Genomic DNA, 26,224 nt, shown 5'->3' on the forward strand with positions numbered 1-26,224 from the left:
GAAAAACAAATGTGCCAAATATGTGCTCTTCCCCTGCCCACAGTGTTTTCTTATTATTTAGATAAAAGACGGAAGAAGCATTATTCTTTATTGTGTTTCAGCACAAAAGGATTTTGCACTGCATGAACTCAAACCCTAGCTCTTTTTCTAAAATTTGGATTTTCCTGCACTGTCCAACTTATTTAACAGTGGAAAGTAAATATATCATGGGAAAGTCTGTCTAGAACTGCACGGAGTCATGGAAAAAATGATCATCAAATAAATTCATGAAATAAAAGAAAAACGTCTTTTTGGAGGAACCCGATTGCAAAAATGCCGTATTGTGCTGCATTTCAACCCACAGTGAATCTGGTTGGAGAAGTACACATTGAAATATAGATAGACTTTACAACCAGCTTTTAATTAAATATATTCTCAAGTTCAATAAAGTGACTTTGTCAGATTGACAAAAACAGAAAAGCAGATGAAAGAAAAGTGAAGGGATGCATACTTTTGATTAAATATCCATTTGTTAACCTACTTCCAGTTTTCATTGTTTCCGTCTGTAAATATTTCTCTAAAGGTTTCCTGCCTCCACATGAGCTAATGTGTTATTTTGGTCTGTTCCACTTTGTACTTCCTGAACTAATTTGCAGATCAGGGTACATTTACTGTAATTTGATTTTACCACTCCAGAGCTGTTCTCTAAAAAAAAAGAAAATGCAAAAAAGCCAACAATAACCAACCCCATCAATCCAGCCAATTTTGGTCACCATACTACAAAAAAGATGTTGAGACCTTGGAAAAAAATTCAGAGAAGAGCAACTAAGATGATCAAAGGTCTGGAGACTAAAACATACGAAGAATGATTGCAGGACTTGGATTTGGCTAGTCTAATGAAAAGAAGAAACAGGGACGACATGATAACAGTGTTCCAGTATTTGAGGGGCTGCCACAAAGAGGGGGTCAAACTATTCTCCAAAGCATTTGAAGGCAGGACAAGAAACAATGGTTGGAAACTAATCAAAGAGGGAAGCAACCTGGAATTAAGGAGAAACTTCCTGACAGCGAGGACAATTAACCAGTGGAACAGCTTGCCACCAGAAATCGTGGGCGCTCCATCTCTGGAGATTTTTAAGAAGAGGCTAGACGTTCACTTGTCTGAGATGGTATAGGTCCTCCTGCTTGAGCAGGGGGCTGGATTAGAAGACCTCCAAAGTCCCTTCCAGCAGTATTCTATTCTATTTTAGTTTATTGACCCAATTTCCTGTACTATTCTTTATCTTTCCTCTCTTTTCCTCTTATTTTACTTTCTGCAGTTTGCACTTTGGTTTTATTTCATTGCCAGCATTGTGTTCTGGAGTTGTTGTAAATAACGGATGCAATTTTTCAGGAAGTCATCCACAAATAGATAAAAGGCCAGAAATTCAATCTGTCCAAAAATATCACCATTTTTGATAACAATTCAAGTGCTGAGATGGAACAGAGGCTCCATATACGCATAGTAACCCAGTGGAGACCCTTCGTGCCTATTTATCTCCTTATCTCCCTGAGTGAAAAACTCATCCCAAATATTATACTGTCCAAAATCAACATTTCACTGCTGGGTAATGTGATGTTGGGGGACTTCAGCATTGGGTGCAAATTCCCCACTCCCACCTCGATTGAAAGAGAAAAGTCAGATTTGCTACTGTTCTATGTGGTTAGAACCACAGACCTCTGTGTAGATCAACCCAAGAGAAATTTGAAAGAAATTTTCAAGCACCCTGAGATTAAAGTAGAAAAACAGAAGTTTCTTGAAGAAGGAAACCAATGTGTTGAGAAATTGCCAAAGTACAGATTAGGAATTTCTGAAGAATAAAGTCGGCTTTACTTGAGGTGGGGAGGCGATGTTGGGCAGAGGTGGGATACTTTAGCAATGGCTTCTCGTTGTTTTCTGGGAATGCATTGCCCTCTCCTGGAAATGCTGCAATAAGCAAGGGAGAAAAAAATTCAGAGCTGGGAAGGAGTGAACTTTTAAATCAATTTTAGTGCTAATATCTTGCTTTACAGTTTTAATGTTTTGTTAAAGACTGTGGTGACACAGTGGTTAGAATGCAGTATTGCAGGCAAACTCTGCCCACATCCTGGAATTCAGTCCTGACCATCTCAAGATTGACTCAGTCCTCCATCCTTCCCAGGTGAGTAAAATGAGGACCCAAATTGTTGGAGGCAAACATGCTGACTATAAACTGCTTAGAGAGGGCTGTAAAGCACTGTGAAGCAGTATATATAAAAACATGGCTGTTTTAATGAGTCAATGGTCCATGCAAAAAGTTACTTGAAGTCTTCACTAATTTAAGCACCTAATTCCATAGTAGCTTTAATAAATAAGAGTAGAACCTATTGCCACCAAATAATTGTAGAGTATTAGCATGGAGATAGCCTAAATTTATGTCTATTCATTAAAAAATTGATAGAATTCAATGACATTTACTCTTAGGCATGGGAAAAATCTTATTTAATTTTTTATACAAAAGTAAATATTATCAAATTTGGCAACGTTTAATGGCTTGGAACTGAAACTCAATTATTCTTCAAATTTAGCCCATTTCTGAACCTGTAATGCCATTAAAAATGACATCTATAGAGGAAAGGTCTGCCTAAAGTTGCTTGAAAGTAACATTTAAAAATTATTTTCTTGTTTAAAGAAAATTTAAATGCTATTGCAAGTATAGGCAAAGCTGTGGGCCAAAATCTATATTTTGGGGAAATGTGCACCCACAAGCATAACAAATTCTGATGAGAACTCTCTCTAGCAACCTATCCCAAATAAAAATGGAAATGTAGTTCTCGAGAAGTCATGAAAAACCCATCCGCAGATGGAGGCTGTGGATTCTGGAGAACACAAGACCCGTACTATACGTAAAAATGAGAGTGATTAGAGGGCACAGACAATATCTGTGCTTTGTGGGAATTCCCCTGAAGTGATGTTCTTCTCTCTAATGTCAACTTTTGGGTAAAAGGCCAAGGAATTCTGCATTTATTCCATCCACAAAAGGGTCACTAAAGCCATCTCATTTCTCCTTTTTAACAATGGACAATGCAGCCCACAAGTTAAGCCCTTAGCAGAAGTGAAACCTGAGTGATGTTTCTTGAAATGTAGGGCTAGAACTTGCATCAAGAAGAGAATCTCTCTTGAGCCCCATTTGCAAAGACTCAAGGAAGATGGGATCAAGGGACAGGCTCTCATGGCTGATGAATCTCAACATCACAAACCTCGTGAAACAGGTGGAGGAAATGGCTGTCTTGCCCTTGATGGCTATAGGGACAGGTCTCTGCAGTTTTCTTGGCAGTTTGGCAGTTTTTTGGGAGGTGATTTCTCCTTCTACTTCTTCTGAGAGAGAGAAGGAGAGAGAGAGAGAGAGAGAGAGAGAGAGAGAGAGAGAGAGAGAGAGAGAGAGAGAGAGAGTTGGAAGAGTCCTTGGAGGACATTTAGTCCAACCCCTGCTCTAGCAGGAGATCTATTCAATTCTATTCTGTACTCGCTAACGGAATCATATGTTGTGAAGTGAATCGTGGATCTCTCTGCCCCCCCCCCCGTTGACTCTGCTTGTTGGAAGCCAACTGGGAAGTTTGCAAATAGTGACCGTGTGATCCCGGGATCCTGCAACCGTAATAAATACGTGCCAGTTGTCAAAGGTCTGGATTTTGATCACGTGACCGTGGAGATACAATCACAAATCAGTCATTGCTGCTAGATGTATTTTGTGAACAGCTATGCAGCCCTAATCTAAGTAACTATTTCCGTTGCTAAGCAAGACATTGGTTAAGCAAATTTTGCCCCATTTTACAACCTTTCTTGCAGCTGCTATTAAATGAATCGCTGCAGTTGTTAAGCGAGTAACATGGCTGTTAAGTGAATCGGGCTTCCCCCCTTGGCTTGGCTCACCACAAATGGTGATCGCACGACTCCAGGACACGGCAATGGTCATAAATACGAGTCAGTTGCCAAGCTGCTGAATTTTGATCGTGTTATCCTGGGGATGCTACAACAGTTGTAAGTGTGGGAGGAAAAAGTCACAAATCACTTTTTTCAGTGCCGTTGTAACTTTGAACCATCACTAAACGAACTGTTGTAAATCAAGGACTACCTGTACTTGTTTAAACAGTCTGGGGTCGAGCGTTTTTTTTCAACCAAAGGCGAATTCTTCTAACCAGACAGCAGGGGGCAATAAGAGCCAGTGAGGAAAAAAAGAGAAATGTTCAATTTCTATTTTCTATTTCTTTTCAATGCTGCCATTTAGGCAGGTAGAATAATGTAGTATCCCAACCTTAGTTGCTCTTCTTTGCACTTTTTCCAAAGTCTCAACATCTTTTTTGTAACGTGGTGACCCAAACTGTATTCCAGGTGTGGCCTTACTAAGGCTTTATAAAGCGGTACTAATATTTCATGTGATTTTGATTCCATGCCTCTGTTTATACAACCAAGGATTGTATTAGCTATTTTGGCTATTTCTGCACACTGCTGGCTCAGGTTTAACTGATCGTCCACTAGGACTCCAAGGTCCATCTCACAGTTACAGTTTTTTAGCCAGGTTTCGCCTAATCTGTACTTGTACCTTTGGTTTTTCCTGCCTAAGTGTAAAACTTTGCTTTTCTCCACATTAAATTTCATTTTGTTGGATAGGGCCCATTGCTGAGATCTTTTTGGATCCTGAGTTTCATCTGCAAATTTGATGAGTTCCCCTTCTATTCCCTCATCTAATATAAGAGGGACTCGTCAAATTTGCAGATTTATTTAAAAGATTTGTATAGCTGTTCATGGTTGAGCACAGCTCTGAGTGGCTCTTTTGAAATGCACCACTGCAGTGATAATATCTAGATTCACGTGGCACATTGAATCATGCTGATAAAACACAGCAGTTGGGTTCAAGTAACATACTAACTAAACCAATCCAAACAAGCCATATGATGGCTTAGCATTTTGTTTGAATCCTGTTTGCATAAAATGATAAACTGATGGGGTTCCATTTTCCATCCTGTGAGTGGATGAGATTTGGCTTTTTGTTGTATGGATCCAGCCAACCATGGTTTGTTCAAGAAGCCGCTATTGAACAAATCATGGCTTAGATCAGTGTGAACACAGAAAAGGGCAGGATTTTCCTAGAAAGCGCTGGCTTCACACAACATGGCAAGCTTTATGTTTATAGTTGATTATGACAAATAATGTCTACGAACATAGTTTGTTTTTGAGGAACAGAAGTAAGATTTGGACTCTTCTTTTTTTAATTGACCTGTGAATTCTGCAAGTGATTCCCCCATTAAGTGAGCAGGAGAAAAACAAACAGACTCCCTGCCTTTGAAAGAATACCACAACCACAGAGAAAATAAAGAGCTGCCAAAGTTTTATTTTCACTCAAATAGCTTATATCTCATTGTTCTTCCTTAAAATAAAGAACAAAAAGTAGATTACATTCTTCCAAAGATTAACAAGCAATAAATACGAGGAGGTTTAAAACAAATATGGAACAGGACAGTTCTGTGGACTGGAGACTCAGCATTCCTGGACTGCAGCTGGAGGACTTGGGGGGGTCTTCCCTCAAGAGAAACTGACAAGCTCCTCTTGTGTCACCCCTAAAAAAAGACTTCTCCCTACAGCCAGCACTGGGCACTGCCTTTGGGAATCAGAATACTGGTGATGAAACTGAAGGCAGTCCTCATTTAACAACCACCAATGGCACTTCAACTTGGTCGTTAAGCGAAGCAGTCACACTGCGTGAAATCGCAGCTCTGCTTATGATCTGGCTGGGGAATTCTGGGAGCTGAAGTCCACAAATCTTAAAGTGGCCAAGTTTGAGGAGCCCTGATCTAATAGGAGTTGCCTCTTTAATAGTTACGGTTGGAGTGTTTTGTGTATGAATTTCATTCCTTCATTTTCACTTATTCTCGGGGATCCTACTCTAGCAAAATCCCAGACTCTAGATGAAGTTTTGCTAATTCTGCACAACTCCTACTCAGTCTGTTTGGCCCCTAGGCAGGCTTGGAGCATGCGAGTGTGAAGCTGCTGTTTCTTAGCAGTTCAGCAAACTGTGGTTCCCGGAGAGCTTTGGCTTCAATCTCACTTAACTTTGCATCCAGTCCAACAGATAGAAAGCAGTAAAGTAGAGAAGAGATGGCCTTTTCCTTCGTAGGAGAGAAGGTTTCCCATTTCATAGAACATAGAGTCACAGGGCTGGAAGGGACCTTGAAGTCTTCTAGTCCAACCCCCTGCTCGAGGCATTCCATCCCAATCAATCATTTTGTTTCTTGGGAATTCTTTTCATGAGCCTCTTCACCCAAAGTGCTTCAGCTTCCACGCACAATTCTTTGCCACTCTTCACCTCAAGCCTAGAGGGAAAAGAGAGAAGAGGAAGTGATTTTGACCCCAAACATCCCAGCGAGGGGTTTCGATGGGAACTCAGATGAGCCCAGAAGGCAGAAGGGCTGTTATGAGAGGGAGCTCATCCCTGCCCCCCCCCACTAAATAAAGGAAGGGAGAGGACAAGATCTGATGCCTCCATCGAAAACGGAGGAAAGCAGCAGGCAGACTTGCCCCCCAAGCTCTGTCTCTTTTGTGGCACGGATGTGATATCACAATGTCTATACAAAATAGGCAGAGGTGTGTCATAATAATGCAATGGCAGTTTCCCCCTGCTGATGCCCGGCTGCTTTTAATCAGCCCCTAGGCAACCTGTGACCTCTTGGGTGTACATAGGATACAGGTTTCTGCCATTTTCCCTCCCCTCACGATTCTCAGGAGAATCCTTGTGAAGCCACAACCTTCTCCTCCTCTTCCTCCTCCTCCTCCATCAATACACCACCGGATGAAGACCTCTTCTTTGGAAATTATGGACCGAAATCTCTCACCCTGACCCAAAATAGGTTGGTGAATTGATGTTTCCTAATTTCCAGCCCTAATTTCTGTGCCTGAAGGAGAACTGGAATTCATGGTCTCTCAACTTTTAATCCCTAACCCAACCTGTCAAATTCACATTACACTCTTAATGCAGTGCCCAATGAGTGCTTTGCTCTGCTCAGCCTTCACATCCGAATGTTTGCGACATTGGATTCAGTTAAAGGATTCATGTTGAGGACTAGATTCAAAATTCTAGTCCTCAACATGAATGCTACTCAGCTGAACTTTAATAAAAAGAGGAAAAAAACTTTGGATACTCACACCACAGCATCCATTCCGCAAGTCTGAGAAGTTTTTCTGTAAGATGATATCACTCTTAGAGGTAAAGGCTTTCCTTTTCTAACATCATAGCAACAGTCTTCTGGACAGCTGACACATTTCCCTAAAGATCAAAGGAAGAGATTGAGAATTACTGCTGTGGATTTACCAAGACATCAGAAATCAAAGGGAATTCATATCTAAGGAGTAGCCTAATTCATTGCAGGTAGTCTAGTTCTTGGATAAGAAGTGAAATATCTTCAAGCAAAACAAAAAAAGTCCAGTTGCCTTTTGAAAAAGCACCTCTGGGACATGGAATTGCTGCTTTAATATGCCAGTCAACAGTTGAAAAGTTCCCCCCCCCCGCCACTTGCCAAATTACTGAGAAAAATGAATGAAAGAAAAAAGGCTAGGGTGTATTCTGCTTTTAATTGGCTTTCTACATTGATGTAAACACCCTCAAATCAAACTGTCATTACGGTCAACAACCAGCATCAATGTAAATATCCTGTTTCCCCAAACAGGGATCCTTTAGTACTTTATACATTTCAAAGATCAGCTGTGATGCCTTGGGATTCCACGGTGCCATCCCTGCAATAGGTAAGCAGAAAAATTCCACAAAAAAATAAATATTCGAGAACAAACTTACGAACAGAGAAATGGTGGTTACTCACCTGCTATGGGTTGATAGTAGACAGCCAAGATCAGGATGATCAGAAAAGCAAACTTCAGATTAGCCATGATGGGTGAACAGCAAATACCGGTATATCTGGAGAAGGTCTTCTGTTGCTTTCTCTCCCTCCTAGGGTGGGATGGCTAGAGACACAGAGTTGCAAGTGTAATATATACAGGCAGCCTCACTTCTCCCCAAATTCCCAAGAACACTCCAACAATCCTCCTACCATTTCACAGAAAACTCACAAAAAGCATACTTCCTCTTTCCAACGAAAAGAAGATTTGGCTTACCTAGGGGTGACATTTCACCCGTTTGAAGAAGTGAAATCAAACTGGGGTCACTCAGATAACCTTTCTAAGCAATGGATGGAAATTTGTGGAAGACGGATCCAACCTGGAACGAAGGAGACATTTCCTGAGGGTGAGAATGATGGATCAGTGGAATAGTTGGCCTCCTGGAGTTGTGTGTGCTCCGTTACTGGGAATAGACTGGGCAACCATTTCACCAGGATAACAGAATAACAGAGTTGGGAGGGACCTTGGAGGTCTTCTAGTCCAACTCTCTGCTCAAGCAGGAGACCCTATACCATTCCAGACAAGTGGCTGTGCAGTCTCTCCTTGAAAGCTTCCAGTGATGGAGCACCTACAACTTCTGGAGGCAAGCTGGTTAATTGTTCTCACTGTCAGGAAATTTCTCTTTAGTTCTAGGTTGCTTCTCTTCTTGATTAGTTTCCATCCATTGCTTCTTGTCCTGCCTTCTGGTGCTTTGGAAAATAGATTGGCCCCCTCTTCTTTGTGGCAGCCCCTTAGATATTGGAACTCTGCTATCAGGTCACCCCCTAATCTTTTTAATCATTGCTATTTGACGGGCTACCACAAAGAAGAGAGGGTCAACTTGTTTTCCAAGGTACCAGAAGGATGGTATACCTGGTTTTCCTACCTTGAGCCGAGGGTTGGACTAGAAGACCTCCACGGTTAATTCCAGCCCTATGATTCTATGATAATTTTGTATCTGCTAGAGCTCTTAGATGATTAGGATTTCGGATGGGTGCCTTGAAGAGCAGCAGGAGAGAAAGCTGGGGAAAGTGTGTGGAAGATCAGTTGAACCTTTGTTAGAGTCTTTGTAGTCCTTCTGTACAAGAAAGGCTATCTTAAGAGCCAACTTGGGATACTACCACTGGATGGAATAACCTGCAACTGATTTAAGGCCATCAATCTTCAAGTTTAGCTTTGATGCATCTGGGCTACACTTCAGAAAAAATGTTCTCATAATAACTGGTTTGGTGTTTAAGGTCTACATCGTGGGTGTACAATCTTGACAACTATAAGACCTGTGGACCTGAACATGCTGGCTAGGGAACTGTGGGAGTTGAAGTCTACAGGTGTTTTAAAGTTACACAAGTTTGGACACTCCTGATCTATGTTGTCTACACCCCTGGTCTACATTGTTGGACACCTCTGGTATAATTGTTTGTGGTCTACATGGTCTACACCCCTGGTCTACATTGTCTATGTTTTACATGTAAGCACGTAAGAGGATGGGTGTCAGGTGAAAACAATCCATACAATGGGAATGATGGTGATATAGTAGATGAAGGTGATGGACTAGGAGAAGGGAAGTCTAGCTTTTAGTCCATATTTTCTCATGGAAGCTCTCTGAATGTCTTTGGGCCAGTCTCTATCAGGCACAAAATATCAGGTCCACACATGAAGGTTCAGTTTGACTGATTTATTGCTACTCGTGCCTGTGCACAGGAAATTTCTTAACTGAGGGCTAGTACCTTCTTGTTAGATAAAAGTCAATGGAGTTCAAGGGAGGTTTGGCATCACTTGCTTGTGGCTACACAAGGATCCCAGGCTTATCCCTCTTTTGATTCCGCTCCCAGATTCTGCCACCCCTTTGTCCTACAGTTCCACTCTCTAAACCTAGAACCCATAAGGTGCAGTAGCAGAAATCCTGGATTAGGAGCAAGGAAACTCAGGTTCTAGGTCCCCCATCCTCAGTCTCAGAAACGTGGAGGCCAGTCCTCCCTTCTCAGCCCAAGAGACAGCCTGGAGAAACAGTGAAGAGCAAAGAGTCTACAACCACAGAAACCCCCTGGAGACTATCCAGTTTTGAGTTTCATCTCAATCGTGGAAACTCCCCATGGGATTTTTTCTTAACCCAGTTTGCTTCATAGAGTTATTGTTGAGGAGAATGAGAGGATGAAGCACTACATATGCCTTCCTCCAGAACTTAGATTGACACCGACTTTTCTGATTCTTAGGAAGGGCCTGAAGATGCTCCCATCTCACCATCTGGTAGTGGTGGAATAGAGACAGCTAAATGGCTATGTGGTTAGATGGCGCTCTCACATATTGTTTTTATGGTTTTCATAACTCTTATGGTTTTTAATGGTTTTGTTATATGATATTGGTTATTTTTAAATTGTTTTTTTCTGTTTTAAATTTTTGAGTCCAGCATGTGATAGAGGCAGTTATCTAAATCGAATGTATCAACAAAATCCAATCCTGGTCACCACGATACAAAAAACATGTTGAGAACCTGCAGAGTGCAGAGAAGAGCAACAAAGATGATTAGGGTTCTGGAGGCTAAAACATATGAAGAACAGTTGCAGGGATTGGGGATGTCTAGTCTAGTGAGAAGAAAGACTATGAGTGACATGATAGGATGATCCCTCTTCACATCACTTTAATCTACATTGTATTTCAGATTAAAACACAGCCCGCTGACTTGACTTAGTAAGAATTCTGTTTTTTAAACGGAGGATATTTGCTGCTTCCGAAGAGGAACCGTTCCAAGAATTCATCAGTAATTCAGTTTCCAGCTGCTTGATTCTTTGCAGATGAATCAATACAAAATGGATATTCACAAAACATTGCAAAACTCTATAGTTCCTTGAAGCAACTAAGAAATGGTCTTTTCTGAATTTCTCCTCCTTTGGGAGGCTTGGTCTATTCTAGAGCAGGTGTCCTCAACCTTGGCAACTTTAAGACTTGTGGACTTCAACTCCCAGAATTCCTCAGCCAGCAAAGTTGAAGTCCACAAGTCTTAAAGTTGCCAAGGTTGAGGACCCCTGCTCTAGACAATCCCATCATGATCTGTCCTTGCCCTTAAATCGTTCTACTGAAACCACTGCTTAGTTTTGTCGTTAGAAGATAGAATAATAGGGTTGAAAGGACCTTGGAGATCTTCTAAGCCCCTGCTCAAGCGAGAGACCCTATACCAGGGTATCCAACCTTGGGAGGTTTAAAGACTTTAAGTCCTTCAGACTCAAATCCCTGGTTTAATCAAGGCTGGTGCAATTTAAATAGCCTTCTTGGCTTATGAAGTTAAATACGATCATCTCAACAAGATCAACATCTTCAAAACTACAACTTAGGGCTCACTTTTTGCATTTCAAATAACGTCCCCCGACCTGCCTCTAGTGGGACTTGAAGTACTACAACTGCCATGGTGCTTGGACATCCCTTGGGTTGGCTATTTGGAAACAGTTGGGAGCTGTAATTTTTCATTTCTAGGGAAGGCCAGTTTGTTGAAGATTGACCTAAAGTGATTAATCAATAACGGTGACTCTGGCTGGTATACACGATTAAAACAAACATTTCACGATCCAAACTCAACATCCGTAAATATCAATCTCTCCCTATAAAACACAACATTAATCAGCTGCCTAACATCCTGGCCCAAACACCTTACAAGACTACAGTAAGATTAGAGTCAGGGCCATCTGGATCTCCGGGGTTGCTGTTTCATAGCACAGATGTTGCTCCTCAGAAATCACCCTTTCTGGACCCAATAAGATTTTATTTGTTTATCATTAAAGTCCATCACACCGAGGAGACTCTTGATGACGTTGTTTGATGGAAGAGACCCAGAGCAGGTCATCCCTGTGAAAGCTAGTGGGGTGAGCCCAGATCCATGGGGATAGGTGGCTCTGCTAATAGTTGGTTCTATCTCCTGAAGACATAGTCCTTTACTGCTTCAGACAGGAAGGCGGTGCAGAGAGTGGTGAGGATGGCAGAAAAGATTAATGGTGTTTCATTTCCTTCTATTCAGGACCCAGAACATAAGCGATGCTTGAGCAGGATTGTCTCCTACAACCTCCAGACTGAGTCACAGTTTTGTTCCATACAGTATTAACTCTCTCAAGCTTGTGAACTCTCAAGCTTCCTCTTTCTGCTATGTATAAGACAGAGATTAATATTTATATGTATATATATGTATGGGTGTAGATATATATGTATGTATGTATATAGCATGTGTATATGTATTATGTGTATGGGTACATATATACTTTTTTTTGAAAGCAGCAAACAGAATTTCATTTTTAATGTGGGCCAGTGTGCTCACAGTAAAAAAAAAAGGGCAATAAAAGTTTTCTTCTCTTCTCTTCTCCCTTCTCTCTCCTCTCCTCCACCTCCCTCTCTTCTCCTCTCCTCTCCTCTCCCTTCCCTTCTCTCCTCTTCTCCTCTCCCTCCCCCCTCCCTCTCCTCTCCTCTCTTATCTTCTCATCCCATCTTATCTTTATGGCTTGAATTATACCTAGAAATTCACTGAAGCCATGGAGCAAAACGTCTGTCCGGACTGTCATTCTGCTGCACCAGCCAAACCTCACTAGATGCCAGTCTGCTAGGAAGGGAGAATCAGAACTACTCAGAGTGGCATCCCGTGAGAGCCATTGGCTGCTTCAAGGTCAAGGCATGGAATGCAACAGGCCAAGACAGGGACTGTTACCAAAACAGTTTATTTTAAATTAATTGAACAGGGGAGGTAACCAGGGGAAGGAGGAGGGAGGGGAAAAAATATCCAGGGAGTTTTACATGTGAAAACTTCAGTTCCAGCTTAATATCGGGCCTGCCCTGGCTTGGTCTTCCAGGAAAGACTCCCAACTCCATTTGTAGTGAAAGGACAGAATTCTTTATTGGCCAAGTGTGATTGGACACACAAGGAATTTGTCTCCAGTGCAGAAGCTCTGAGTCTCCACACATTTTTTTCCTAAAAGCCAAGCGGTCACCATAATGCAAAGCTGGAACTGCAGCTTGCATCAAGTTTGATTGTCTCGTTTATTATTTTTGAAGATCACATTTAAAAAAACAGTTCTGATTTATTTTATTAGCCTGGAAGATAATGTAAAACAACCCTGGTTTATTTTATTGTTTTATTTAGTTTGCTGTTTTAAAAGGTCATATAAAACAGATTTGATTTAAAGCAGATTTCCCAAACCTGCAGGGTTTAAAATACCAAAGTGCACTTTGAGAAAAATGAAATAGCTTTGTCTATTGTTGTTTTTTTTCCCCCTTAATGGCAATTTTGATGTAACAACTTCCACTTCCTTAGAAGTCCTGACACAATCATTTCTAAGTGGAAGAGGCCACTTAATGCTGGGCTCTGTGCACCCACGGGATCTACTATCAACTGATGTTGGCATAATCTAAAAGGCTCTTGCTGGACAATCAAAGACCAAGAGTCAGCACCTTCCAAGAGAATAGAATAAAGAGTTGGAAGGGACCTTGTAGGTCATCTAGTCCAACCCCTTGCACAAGGAGACCCTACACCATTTCCGACAGATGGCAGTCCAGTCTCTTCTTGAAAGCCTCCAGTGATGAAGCACCAACAACATCTGAAGGCAACTCCTGTTCCACTGGTTGATTGTTCTGTCAGGAAATTTCTCCTGGTTTCCAGGTTGAATCTCTCCTTGATCAGTTTCCATCTGTTATTCCTTGTCTGGCCTTCAGGTGCTTTGGAAAATAGGTTGATCCCCTCCTCTCTGTGAGACCCCCTCAAATATTGGAACTCTGCTATCATGTCTCCCCTGGTCCTCCTCTCCACTAAACTAGCCATGCCCAGTTCCTGCAACTGTTCTTCATATGTTTTAGCCTCCAGTCCCCTAATCATCCTTGTTGCTCTTCTAAGAGGACTAAGGAAGATAGCTATGAGGGCATGGGAGCTGCTACAACAGAGCACAACTCCTGGATCTTTCATCACCAGCTGTGGGAGAAAATTTAACCACCCATTGGGTCAGCCTCCATAAGTAAATTTAGAAAAGTAAAATTGTGGGCACATCTTTCATCTCAAACAGGTAGATGTTCTGGGCCAGCCCTGCTCATCCTTCAGGCTCATCTTAACACTGCCAAGCATCAATTATATTCAAACTATTGGTACCTGGACAAATAGTTCTTTTTTCTTCCAATGAAAGTTCTTGCTTTGGTATGGAGGCCTGCCTCCCACGTTGAAGACTCTGTCCTTGGCCCATGGCCCAACGGGCTACAACATCCCATAAGACCGATAATGGGTTGTTATGCTTTAGTGCATCCTTTGACCAACAGCTGCAAACTGTCTTGACTTTGGCAGAGAAGAAGAGGGAGACCAAACAGGACTCCCATCAGTTACACTACTAACCCAGTCCATCCCTCTTGTAAAATAAGATGGATTTTTGGCCAATCAAAAAGATGGTCAAACAATTGCCATGGGATATGACTCAGCTTGAGAATCACATGGATGATACAACAGACCTTGGACCTGCCTCTTAGGTGACTGTTTGGTACATATGTTACGTTTAATGTAGACTAAGCCACCAATTGCCAAGACGACACAGAGAACAACCCCAACAGAAACCACAGGGATAATGTAATTTTGTACCATGGATTGAGAAGGGTAAATGCAGTTTGGTGGCATGTTTGGGTTGAATATTAAAGTACTCTCGTTAAATGTTTCCTGGTGATAACCTGGAATTGGGAGAGTGTTTGAAGGTTTGGAGAAAGTTCTATCTGAAGTACCGTTTCCGATAATTAAAGATGTTTCTGTGGTGTCTCCTTCACGGTCTGCATCAATCACCCCTCGAAACCGAACAGAATTGAGACTGTTCCTATCAGAGCTGGAATGTGTGCTTGAATGGCTACTAGAATTGGTAGGAAGTTGAGCTGTAGACTCCTCAACTGACTGTGGTTTATGGTCTGTGCTGAAGCTGCTTAAAGACAAACGTGAAGAGTTTGAAAGCTTGGTGGGTATTGTAATCAACGTCTTATCTTTCCTGACAAATTCCAGGAGAAGCTTGCTGAGGGAAGAGCTCCTCCAAGGACCTGTTGAAGTCAGAGTTTCTGGAACAAACGCAGGACTCTTGGTGCTTCTTTTGTCAGTTCCTGGAAAAGGCACCGGAGGCGACACCAATCGCTGAGTTGTTCTAGCGAAATCCTCCAGGCCTTTTTTCGTTGGTGTGAAAAGCTCCCTGAATCTCTGGTGCCCCTCAGTGGTTTCTGACCTTAACTTGTTATTTGCAATTGAGCCAGACTGAAGGGTGGATTTATCAGCAACGGTTTCTGGTTGAGGAGTCAACCACGTAGATGACATTGTGGTCTCTAACCCAGCCAACCCTCTTTCTATGAATGGTTGGGGATCTTCTGTGGCTCTCACAGAAAGTATTGCTGTCTTGTAGGAGGTTGTGCTAACTTTTTTTGTGGGCTGAACTTGACCATCAACCTCCAGCACAGTTCCTCCTAAATGTCTGTTAGCTGCAGGGAAATTTTCTGTGGTGGTACCATATCTGGAAAGTGAAGGAGCACTCCTCGCATCTATGTCCTGCATAACTTTCTTTACCCAATCATGGTCTCCGTTGGCACAAAAAGTTCTGTTTTTCTTTGTTTTCAGCCTAGAGAAAGGAAAGGAGAAAAAAAAACCCAAGTAAGAATAGATGGAATGGACATATTAACCATTCCAGGACATTTCAGCATTTTTAAATCCCTCTAACGTTCAATAGAATGCCTTTAATTTTGAAGTATTGGGGAAAGATATTCCTATCCCATCTCCTGACTCAAGAATAACAAAATATAATTTCTGGATTCCAAAAGCATGAATTGCTCCAACAAACAGATAAACCACATTCACACAACCTATGAAAAGAATGCTTGGGTTTGATAGGCAAAACCACATCTGATGCAATCCCAATTTAACCTAGACTGGTATATCATATAAACTCACAAAATAATATAGAAAGTCTAAGTGCTGTTGCTAAATACCCTTCTTGAGCTCCGTGCAAAGGCTTTGAAAAACCAGCATAGAATTCTTATCCAAATCTTTGAATTGGAAGGAGAAAAATATTCTGATAAAAAGGCACTTACTTGACTGATGTCTTTGCTCTGCAGGTGCTAACTGCGTAGCTCTCTAGCATATTTGAAGGAAATTTATTCTTTGTAAACCCGAGGCATTCAAATGCACAGGTTTTGGTTGCATCAGGTTCTCCTGGAACAAGGAAACAATCCAAGAAGAGTTTATTATTCTCAATATATTTATAGATTAGTACTGTATACATATTTATGTTCTTTTATGATTTTAGTATCTTTATAGATAATATTTTTATTATTTTTAAAATGTCTTTATATCCTGTTTACAGGCCATTTGTTGTTTTCAATGTATTGATAGAAAATTTTATTATCTTTAATATTTCTAGCAATTATCTTTATATACCATTTGTTATTCTTAATATACTGATGTATTGATAAACCATTTTTTTATTCTTTAGTGCCTCCAGAGTCTTCTTAATGTAGCTGTGCATTATTTGTTATTTTCAATATATATAGATAAACTATCTTTTTTTTAAAAAAAAAAACACTTTAGTGGACAGTTGCATCAGGAAGCCTCTGATGTTACTATCTTACTTTTCCAATCAGTCACAAGAACTCATAAAACTCAACAGTCTTGCTAGCCCTTCATTCTTTGATCAAGGAAGCTTCATGACCTCTTGAGCCAATGAAACAACTCCTTTATCTTTTTGATACACCTTTCATCAGGGCTGATTGTCTCAGCCTGCCAGACATGCAATATCTTTTTTCAATTTCAAAAAAACCAATAAAATACAAACTAACATATAATGGAAACAAGGGAAGCCGATAAGAGCATAAAGCTAAACAGTGACCCCAAAATCCCCCAAAACAAATATATTTAAAAGTGACTTTTTACTTTTTCCAATATGGAGACAAAATATAACTTTTCTCTAAGTTTAAATGAATCAGTATTTAAACAGCTTTAAAATGCTAATAATCAACATTAAGAAATAAGCAATATTCATATTTTTAATTTAAGAAGAGCAACAAAGATGACGAGGGGACTGGAGGCTTAAACATATGAAGAACGGTTGCAGGAACTGGGCATGGCTAGTCTAGTGAAGAGAAGGACCACAGGATAGCAGGGTTCCAGTATTTGAGGGGCTGCCACAGAGACGAGGGGGTCCACCTATTCTCCAAAGCAGAAGGCCAGAGAAGGAACAATGGATGGAAATTGACCGAGGATTCAACCTAGAAATAAGGAGAAATTTTCTGGCAGTGAGAACAATCAACCAATGGAACAAACTGCCTTCAGAATCATGGAAGCTTCATCACTGGAAGCTTTTCAAGAAGAGACTGGACTGCCATGTCAGAAATGGTGTAGGATCTCTTGCTTGGCTGGAGGGTTGGACTAGATGACCTACAAGGTCCCTTCCAAGTTTGTTCTTCTCTTCTCTTCTCTTTCTCAGGAACTGGATGCAGTTCAACATTTTAGGGACACAGGTTCCCCACCACTTAATATCTGAATAACCTTGTACCTCAGAGCAGACTTCATGATAACTGAGTGAGTTTATTGGTCTAACCATAGGTTGTAATAATAATTTGGTAAGGCTGTAAAAGAAAGTAATAAAGAGTACAGTATTAGAAGGAAAAAGGTTACAGCAAGGTGAAGTCAAAGCTGCAACTAAGAACTTACATTTTTCTTTCCATATTTAAATGACTGCGGAGTAAAAGTAGCACATGGGTTCTGATGGATGGACATATGTCCGCAAGAAGACATCAATTTTCCGAGAACCCTTGAGTTTACCTACTATAAAAAGTTTGGTCCTGATCTCATTGTTTCCCTTGCTGCACGATACCTTCCCCAAATCTCTAAATTGCAAACATTCCATGAGGGCCCATCTTATCTCCATCTGGTTTCCTCTCTACAGTAGTTGCCAGCAGCTTATAGCTGTTTTGTAATATTTGAGTTTTCTTATAACTGTGCAGCTTCAGCATTCCAACAGGCGAAGTCCACGGTCACACAGCAGAGATACCTTTGCAGCTTTTAAAGAAACCCCAACATTCCCCTCCTTCTAGTTATTTTGCACTGGGTGTGCAAGATTCCTGGAAAAAACTGACCGACTATCATCTGCTCTCAGACTGAAGCAATTCTCACACCAGTGCAGATCAATTTCTCTCATAAAAATCAGACAGTGCAACTGATTATGCAGAAATGACTTCAAAACCAGAATGGGCCTGAGAGAAAGATCACACACACACACACACACACACACAGACTGTTTTCTCAAGAGACTGGAGATATTGCATCTTTAAAAAAAGGACTTGCCTTGTTTGCCAGGGGAATAAATGATGGACAGGCCAAAGTAAGGAATTCCAGTTCGGGAGAAAGATATTGGCTTAGCTACAAAGCGCCAGACGCAAATTGCCTGTTGCATTTTTCCACATCTAAAACCAGAAGGAGCCTTGGGATTGATGGTGTGTATGGATTCTTTTCTTTCAAACTCTCCTTGGTTGCAAATACCCCCCACGCTGCTAAATGCCCCTCCAGACAAACAGCCCTGAAAGGGGTTTCCCATCCAGAGCCAAGCTGAGTGACAAATACATCCAGTTCTGCCAGGATAGGCATGAATTGCACAATCCTGCCTTGTTTTAATGCTCTGAGCGCCTTTGTGCAGAGTCTGTTTGTCTTAACACATCCATGCAATTAGGGTAGTGGCTTCTGGAGCTGTTCATAACAGCTACTCCGTGGATCTCGCCTCCTGAACTATAATAAACAGCATTATTTAAAGGCAGATGCCTGGGGCTGTGGAGATTGCAGCCATCTCTATGTGAAAAGCAGCTAGACGTCATGTTTTCATTTCAGCACAGGCAATTTTAGCAGGCTTTGGCAATCTTCAGATGAAAGATACTCTACTTCAGGACAAACTGGAAAAAAAACTTCCGCTTTTTGCATGTCTCCAGGAGTGAATCACGCCTTTTCTTCTTTTCTGTCTTTTGCACATACATGCCTATGGGGTTTCACCTGCACAATCCCTCTTTCAAAATCAGTCTGACTTGCAGATTTATCTCTGTGGAAGATAAAACTGCAGAAGTGATCTAGCACTTGGCCAGCTCTCTACAGTATAAAATAGTGTAATAGACTGGATTCAAGGCACTCTACCAATGAATTCCCTAGAAACATGATTTTTAAATAGGAAAAAGGGGAAAGGAAGAAGGGTTGGCAATTTACAAAGCGGATGCTCCCTGCTTCTAGTCCTTATGGGCTCAATACATATTGAACTATGCAATTATGGGTGTCTCACCTCTTGAAAAATGTTTCTGGATTTTTTTACTTTTATTTTTTACTGCTCCTCAAACTTTCGGAAATCACTGCCGTTGTCTTCTGAGGTTGGTACAAAGGAAAGAGGAAACCACCCAGATATTGCTGCCTTGATCTAGGGAGGCCAGGTGTTGTGGTATCCAACATGCCAACATCCACTATGTTGGCTTATTTCACCTGAGCATCAAGATCCATGCAACTGGGCACCACGAGAAGCAAGAATTAGCCAGATTTCAAATAAGGTGTCTTTCTGCTATAAACCGGGATAAATACAGAATCTTAGAACACAGAGCATTGTTTATTATTGAATTTATTTAATTAATACTTTTTTTTAAACAGGATACTGGCTGGGAAGTTCTGGGAGCTGAAGTCCACCCATCTTAAAGTTGCCAAGTTTGAAACACACTTGATTTCAATTGTCTTTACTTGAACTGAAATTAAAGTACTTTTTTCTTCTGACACCACCTCAAGATAAATCTTTAAGTGGAACTGCAGGCTACCAAGACTGAGAACAGCACAGGGATCCACCGACACAAATAGGCAGAGAGAATTACAACCCGATTGTAGAAAAAAATGCTACTGGGGTGGCAGAGAAAATCCATTTTAGAGCCTTTTAATCAGGGAAGGTGCCAAGGATCAAAGGATTTAGCTGTTAATCAGTAGAAACTATATCATTTTAGTATTTCAAAGCCCACATTGTAATACTCGGTTCAGACAGAACAGATTTTTTAACACCAGTCTTTTCAAAGGGCAGAATAATATAAATTTACAGTCTTTTACTCAGGGAAGGTGTCCAAGGATCAAAGGGTTTAGCTGTTAATCAGTAAAACTGATATCATTTTAGTATCTCAAGGCCCTTAATGCGATACCAGCTCAGACAGAATTGATTATTTATTGTCAATCTTTTCAAAGCACAGAGTAATATAAATAAAGAGGCAGAAGAATTTAGCCTTTTTGTTTGAGAACTATCACATTAGAAAGTCATTTTCTGAGCTATTTGGCTTCATATCTGGAATCTTATCAAGATAGCAAGATCTGCAAATTTTTCAGGCATTGGAGAATGAGCAGAAAAATCCTTACCCAACTCTGGAATTAGAGAGTTAGACTTGCTTTGCAGCAATGCAATGCAATGCAACATTTCTTTGTTGCATGCCATTGAGTCTTATTTGCTTGGTAGTGATTGCGTACACCTTGGGGGGAAGAATTTTAAAAGGCAAGATGTTGCCATGACCATATGATCAAAGCCTTGCTCCCTTTTTATTGTGGATCACACAGGTGACAATATGAAAGAAGGGAGAAGGCCTGCCACCTTGACTCTTTTTTATAACCCACCTTTCAAAGCCACATCTGGTGTGCACAAATGTATGTCTTTTGGACATAAAGTCAACATTTATCATCAGTCCACATTTAATTTTTTCCCAAGGCAGCAAGGGCAGAGATCTTACAAGAAGATTTTGTTAACTGTTTTGAAATTGTTTTGTCTGTGACTTTTTTTTTGAGGCTGCTATGACTACAACTATGACTACCATCATTTTTTCTTCTTCCTTTTTGTGGCTGTCATCTTGACTTTTAAAAATATTCTGCAGATGTTCCTGGTTTAAAACATGTGGATGAGCCCAGTCGTCAACAGGTTTTCCTAGTCTGGCGGAATCCGTCACATAAAAACTTAACTCAGAAGGCAAATACGATTAGGCTTTCTTCAGAAGTTCCCACTTCTTTATTACCTTTCTGACAAATGTTGGAATATTCAGGATCCATTTCAACAATCACAATTAGTAGGATAATCTAATGAAAGAACACTTCATAGCCGTTTTTTTCTATTTTGTCATTCGCCTGATATTAACATTAGACTTCCAGTGACATTCCCATTGTTGCACAATCACCCCATGTGCCCACTTCGTCATTCGGCCTTTCGTTTCTTCAGTATGGGATTCAAATGTTAGCAATTAAACATTTACAGAAGCCTATTATCCCTTGGTGCCCCCATCACCACACTTCCTACGTGCTTCCCCCTTCTTCTCTTTCTTTCCACCTTTCCCAGCATCAGAATCTTCTCCAGAGAGCTGCTAGGCCTTCCCATAAAGTGTCCAAAGTACGGTACTTTCAGCCTGATCGTTTGTGCCTCGAACTCTGAGTTGATTTGTTCATGATGCATTTGTTTATTTGGTTGCTTTCCAGGGCATTCTCAGGAAACCAAACATTTCTCTGGAAACCAAACATTCTCTGGAAACCAGACCTTCTTTGAACCTCTCTCCTAAAACCCTGCTTCTGGAAGTAAACCTACTCATGATAATAGTGAAGGGAGAATCCAGTAGGTGGATTGGTGTGGGGAATGGCTGGACCAAAAGGTGGAGAAAGAGAAAATTAATTCTGGAGTCCTTAGTGCTCTTTGAGCTCAATGGTTTGCTTGCAAACCTCTCACTGTCCAACTAGGTAACATTATCAGTGCTACAAGGGCTGGGTTTGGGGGGAGGAGGAGGAGGAGGAGGGGAGGAGGAAGGTCGATGCTCTGAGCTTGGTGGTTTGCTTGCAGATATCTTACTATCCACCTAGGTAACATCACCAGTGGTGATGATGCTACCTAGTTGGGCACTGATGACCTTACCTAGTTGGGTCATGAAACACCTGGAAGAAAACCACCAAGGTGAGAGCACCAAGGACCCCACAGTCCAACCCTGAGCTACAGAGATTCTCTTCTGTTGAAACCACGTATGTGCATCAGGGATTTCAGAAAGCACAGAAATGGGAGTAATATGCATGCAGGCAAACCTTCACCAACTTACTCTTCCTGCACAAAAACCTATAAACAGAGAGCAACCCCGCCTCTACTCCTTTCTAGCACTGCAGATGTTACCAAAGTGTAAAAAATGATCATAAGCTGAGGAATTCTGGGAGTTGGTCCACAAGTCAGAAAAAGGCCATGGGTTAAGCAAAGGTGTGAGTATGAGCAGGTGTGTTTCACCCTCATCCCCTCGCTGCAGCTATCTGCTTCTATTCGGGCCTTCCCACGTGGCTAATGGAAGGAAAGATTTCTCTGTTTTTCCTTCTGCCCAGTCTCCAAGCCCCCACTGCACCCTCCAAAGCAAAAGGGAGCAGTTGTGTGCTTTTGCACCGAAGGCATCCCATTTCTCCGTATCCTGTTGCAACATCCAGGACTGGTGTTTGAAAAGAATCTGAGCCATGCCCGCAAGGTTGTTAGTAGGGCAATGCTGGAAGAAGGAATCTTTGCCTACTTTGCAAGAGTGGTTTCTCAAAGTTTCTTACTTGGCGGAAATGGCAAAGATCTCGGCTTTTTTGAAGGATCAATCGCAAGAGAAGTACGTTGCAGTATGGAAAAAATGGATAGATTTTATACAACATAAGTTGGATATAAAAAATATTATTTAATTTTTTAATAATTTATATTTAAAATGGAATATTTTGTTTTTTTTTCTCTTTTTTTTCTTCTTTCTGTTCTTCTTTTTCCTTTTTTTTAAAAATATATACTATTGTTAATTATTTTATAATTTTTCTAATTAATGTATTTAGATTTTTAACTAATGCTAGACTCATTTATGGCTTATATTTTTTTCTTAAGAATTTTTTGGTCAAATTTTAATTAAGCCTATATTCAGCTCTGGGAAGATCGGGGGTGGGAATGGGAGGGTCGGGGAGGTGGGGGGGAAGATTGTTTTGTTTTGTTTTTGTTTTTGTAAAATTTTAAAAATTTAATAAAAATTATCTTTGAAAAAAAAGAAGAAGAATCTGAGCCATGCTCAGCATGTTTAAAACCAGCCCAGCTGCAAATCCCTGCAGGACAGAAAGAGGATCATTGTGGTTTCTCAAGCCAGCCAACTGGAAGCCAGGAAGCAGATTGATGCCAAGATTTGAGGGAGAAAAGAGGCTTCTGGTTGGTCTTTCAGTCAAATCGTGAAGGGATCCAGCTGTTTTGCTTGCATCAGGCCACAGCAATAGCAGGAGGGAGAACTGTTCACTTCTAAAGACGCTTAATACTTCAACAACCTCTGGCAATTACGTCCCACCAAAGCAGGGTACCACTGCTTAGCCACTTGAAACCTAGTTGCTAGGTGGAGGGGAGACCACTAGGAAATCACAGGATTGCAGGCTAGCCCATAGAGTGTGTGTGTGTGTGGGGGGGGGAGGGAATCCAATCAACCTTCTCAGAAAACAGAAAAACCAAAGTGGGCAAAACCACTTCCGTATTTTCTAGAAGAAAATTCATCCGAAAGAGAGAAAGATTTCTTCCCAGATCCTATCTGATGAATCCACAAAGCCAGGAGGCTGCAGGAGTTGCAGACTTTTGCGACAAGAAGCAACAGGATTCTGCCTTGGGGAAATTTCCAGGCAGCGCCAGCCACTGGGCAGACTGCCACCTCGTTTCCTCCAGTATTCTCGGATGACAAATATCTCCAGAAAGGAAACTAAAGGGTGGGGGAACCAGCCGCCCAGATCTAGTGCCTCAGCTCTCCCCACCCAAAGAGAAAGCCAGCAAGCAAAGGAGACAGCCTTGATTTTCCAGGCTCTGCCTAAAGCTGTGCCCTTCTTGGGTGCAGGTGCTGGTGTGGTAGTAACTCCCTAGGGCGATAAAGGTAGTCCTCGACTTACGACTGCAATTGAGCCCAAAATTTCCATTGCTAAGTGAGAGACTTGTCAAGTTGAGTTTTGCCCCGTTTTATGAACTTTCTTGCCACAGCTGTTAACTGAATCATGGCAGTTGTGGAGTTAGAAACATGGTTGTTAAGTGAATCTGGCTTCCCCATGTGACTTTGCTTGTCGGAAGGCCACAAAAGGGGATCACATGACCCCGGGACTCTGCAACCGTCATAAATACAAGTCAGTTGCCCAGCGTCTGAATTTTGAATATATGACCATGGGGGTGCTGCAAAGGTCGTAAGTGTGAAAAGCGGTCATAAGTCACTTTTTTTCTGTACCGTTCTAGTGAACGGTCACTAAACAAAACGGTTGTAACTTGAGGAGTGCCTGTATTTCTTAAGCCTGGCAACTTGAAGTTGCCTAATCTTCAGTTCCCAGAATCCTCCACCCAGCATTCTTTATGATGAATGGACGAACTCTCAGACCTCCCAGCCAGAATTACATGGAAGGAGCTAGGATTTGCACACAAGGGTCATTGGAGGCTTTTTGTAGGGGGCTTTTGAGGTCATCTCGACTGCTGGCAAATGGCCAGATAAGTCCCCGCAGTTCTCCTGGCAAGGTTTTCCAGAAGCAATTTGCCATTGCCTCCTTCTTAGGGCTGAGACAGAGTGACTGGTCCAAAGTCACCCAGCTGGCTTTGTGCCTATGGCAGGAGTAAAACTCACCACCTCCCAGTTTCTAGCAGATACCTTTAACCACTACACAAGACTGCCTCTACTAGTGTGTAGAGTTCATCCCTACACACTAACAGAGAAAGTTGAGCCTTCTTCTCCTTTTCCCCACAGCCTGTGGGCATAATTACATGAATAACGACAAACAAATCCAGGAAGAATTTGGAAAGTTAACATTGCAATAAGTGCAAGGTGAAAGAAAGTGAAACGTAATGGAGATTCTTATGTTCCATCTCTCTCTCTCTGTAGGTGAGCAATTTAAATCTCTGGAATTATTCTGCTGGGGGACAACCTCGAGTTTCAGCAAGAGAAAACAGGAGATGAAGCTCATTTTGGCGGGCCAGGTTGTATTAATAAAACAAAAACTCATCAGATTAGTTAGACTGTCACCCAGTTTGCTGGTTGCTAAACCAACCCAAGCCACCCAATTGGGTCAGCCAAAGCCCAAGGGCTGCATTCTCATGACCCCGGCTAGTTGGGATGGATATTTGAGCCAGCTGTGCAAAACTATCCCGAACTTTCGGTTCGATGCCACATGTGAACCCATTTCTATCCAGGTGCGGCGGGCTGTGCGGATGCAACTCAGCTAACCAGGGGTTAATAATAATAATAATAATAATAATAATAATAATAATAATAATAATAATAATAATAAATCCAGTCTGAACATCTGGCTGACTGTGCGATGATCCATACTTCAATATAATATTATTATAATAATATTATTCTCCACGTTGTGGACAAAGAGGAGGAGGAAGAAGTGTTAAATATGTTCACCACTTGAGTTAGCTAGAAAAATAATAAAGCTGGGTTAGGATAGGATAGGATAGGATAGGATAGGATAGAATAGAAAAACAGAGTTGGAAGAGACCTTGGAAGTCATCTAGTCCAACCCCACAGGCAAGAAACCCTGTACCATTTCGGATAAATGGCTGTCCAGTCTCTTCTTAAAAACTTCCAATGTTGGAGCACCCACAGCTTCTGGAGGCAGGTTGTTCCACTGGTTAATTGTTCTCACTGTCAGGAAATTCCTCCTTAGTTCCAGGTTGCTTCTCTCCTTGATGAGTTTCCATCCGTTGCTTCTCGTCCTGCCTTCAGGCGCTTTGGAGAGTAGCTTCACTCCCGCATGGCTTTCCCACCGTCTCTCCCCGACGGCTGCTGGTTTGGGGACCCCCCCCGACGCCCACCCCCAAATCCAGCCTCACCTGCCACCGCCAGGATGGGCCCCTTGCAGGCCGCCGCCAGCGCCGCCAGCGCCACCAGGCTCCGCGCGGCATCCCGCATGGTCCCGCCGCCCAGAGCGGGGCGTCCTCGGGGCAGACCGGCGGGCCACGGTCGTCTTGCGCCGCTGCGGCGTCCCGGCTTCCCAGCTCGGAGCCGCCTCCCGCTCGCTCCGCAGCCGCCGCTCTTTGCTGGTCCCGACACGGGCTGGGGACTCCGCGCGGCTCTGGGTGTTCCCCGCTGACGTCACGGGGGGCGTTCGGGACAGGCAAGCACACACACACACACACACACACCTGCAGCTATCCATTTAACGACCGCGGCAGGAAAGGTGGTAAAATGGGGCAAAAATAAAATCACTTAACAAATGTCTCACTTAGCAACAGCAGTTTGGGGCTCAGTTGTGGAGGACTACCTGTATTTGGGAGAGAAGGTTCCAGAAAACTGGGGCGGCCACTGACAAGGGAC

The 26,224-nt window shown here is 42.0% G+C and overlaps 2 protein-coding genes across 3 annotated transcripts; both read right to left on the reverse strand.

Moving 5' to 3' along the window:
• Positions 1–5,349: 5,349 nt before the first annotated feature.
• On the reverse strand, positions 5,350–8,323 carry CCL22 (C-C motif chemokine ligand 22). 2 transcript variants are annotated; one of them, XM_039353856.1, is made up of 4 exons: positions 8,141–8,323; positions 7,849–7,990; positions 7,178–7,298; positions 5,350–6,348 (listed from the first exon to the last, which is right to left on the reverse strand). In XM_039353856.1, exons 2-4 carry the CDS (start codon positions 7,913–7,915, stop codon positions 6,252–6,254), a joined length of 285 nt encoding a protein of 94 aa, XP_039209790.1. In that variant the 5' UTR covers positions 7,916–7,990; positions 8,141–8,323; the 3' UTR covers positions 5,350–6,251. The 2 variants fall into 2 exon arrangements, with proteins under 2 accessions (XP_039209790.1, XP_039209789.1); XM_039353855.1 differs by having other exon boundaries at positions 7,849–8,323.
• Positions 8,324–13,638: 5,315 nt separating this feature from the next.
• CX3CL1 (C-X3-C motif chemokine ligand 1) lies at positions 13,639–25,968 on the reverse strand. The gene is made up of 3 exons (XM_039353764.1): positions 25,741–25,968; positions 15,968–16,088; positions 13,639–15,498 (listed from the first exon to the last, which is right to left on the reverse strand). The coding sequence occupies exons 1-3, from the start codon at positions 25,817–25,819 to the stop codon at positions 14,307–14,309; spliced, it is 1,392 nt and encodes a 463-aa protein (XP_039209698.1). The 5' UTR covers positions 25,820–25,968; the 3' UTR covers positions 13,639–14,306.
• Between the last annotated feature and the right edge of the window lie 256 nt (positions 25,969–26,224).

The sequence above is a fragment of the Crotalus tigris genome, unplaced genomic scaffold (genome assembly GCF_016545835.1).
Source record: "Crotalus tigris isolate CLP2741 ecotype Arizona unplaced genomic scaffold, ASM1654583v1 scf7180000018525.42219311030:4301911, whole genome shotgun sequence".
Classification (NCBI taxonomy): Eukaryota; Metazoa; Chordata; class Lepidosauria; order Squamata; family Viperidae; genus Crotalus; species Crotalus tigris.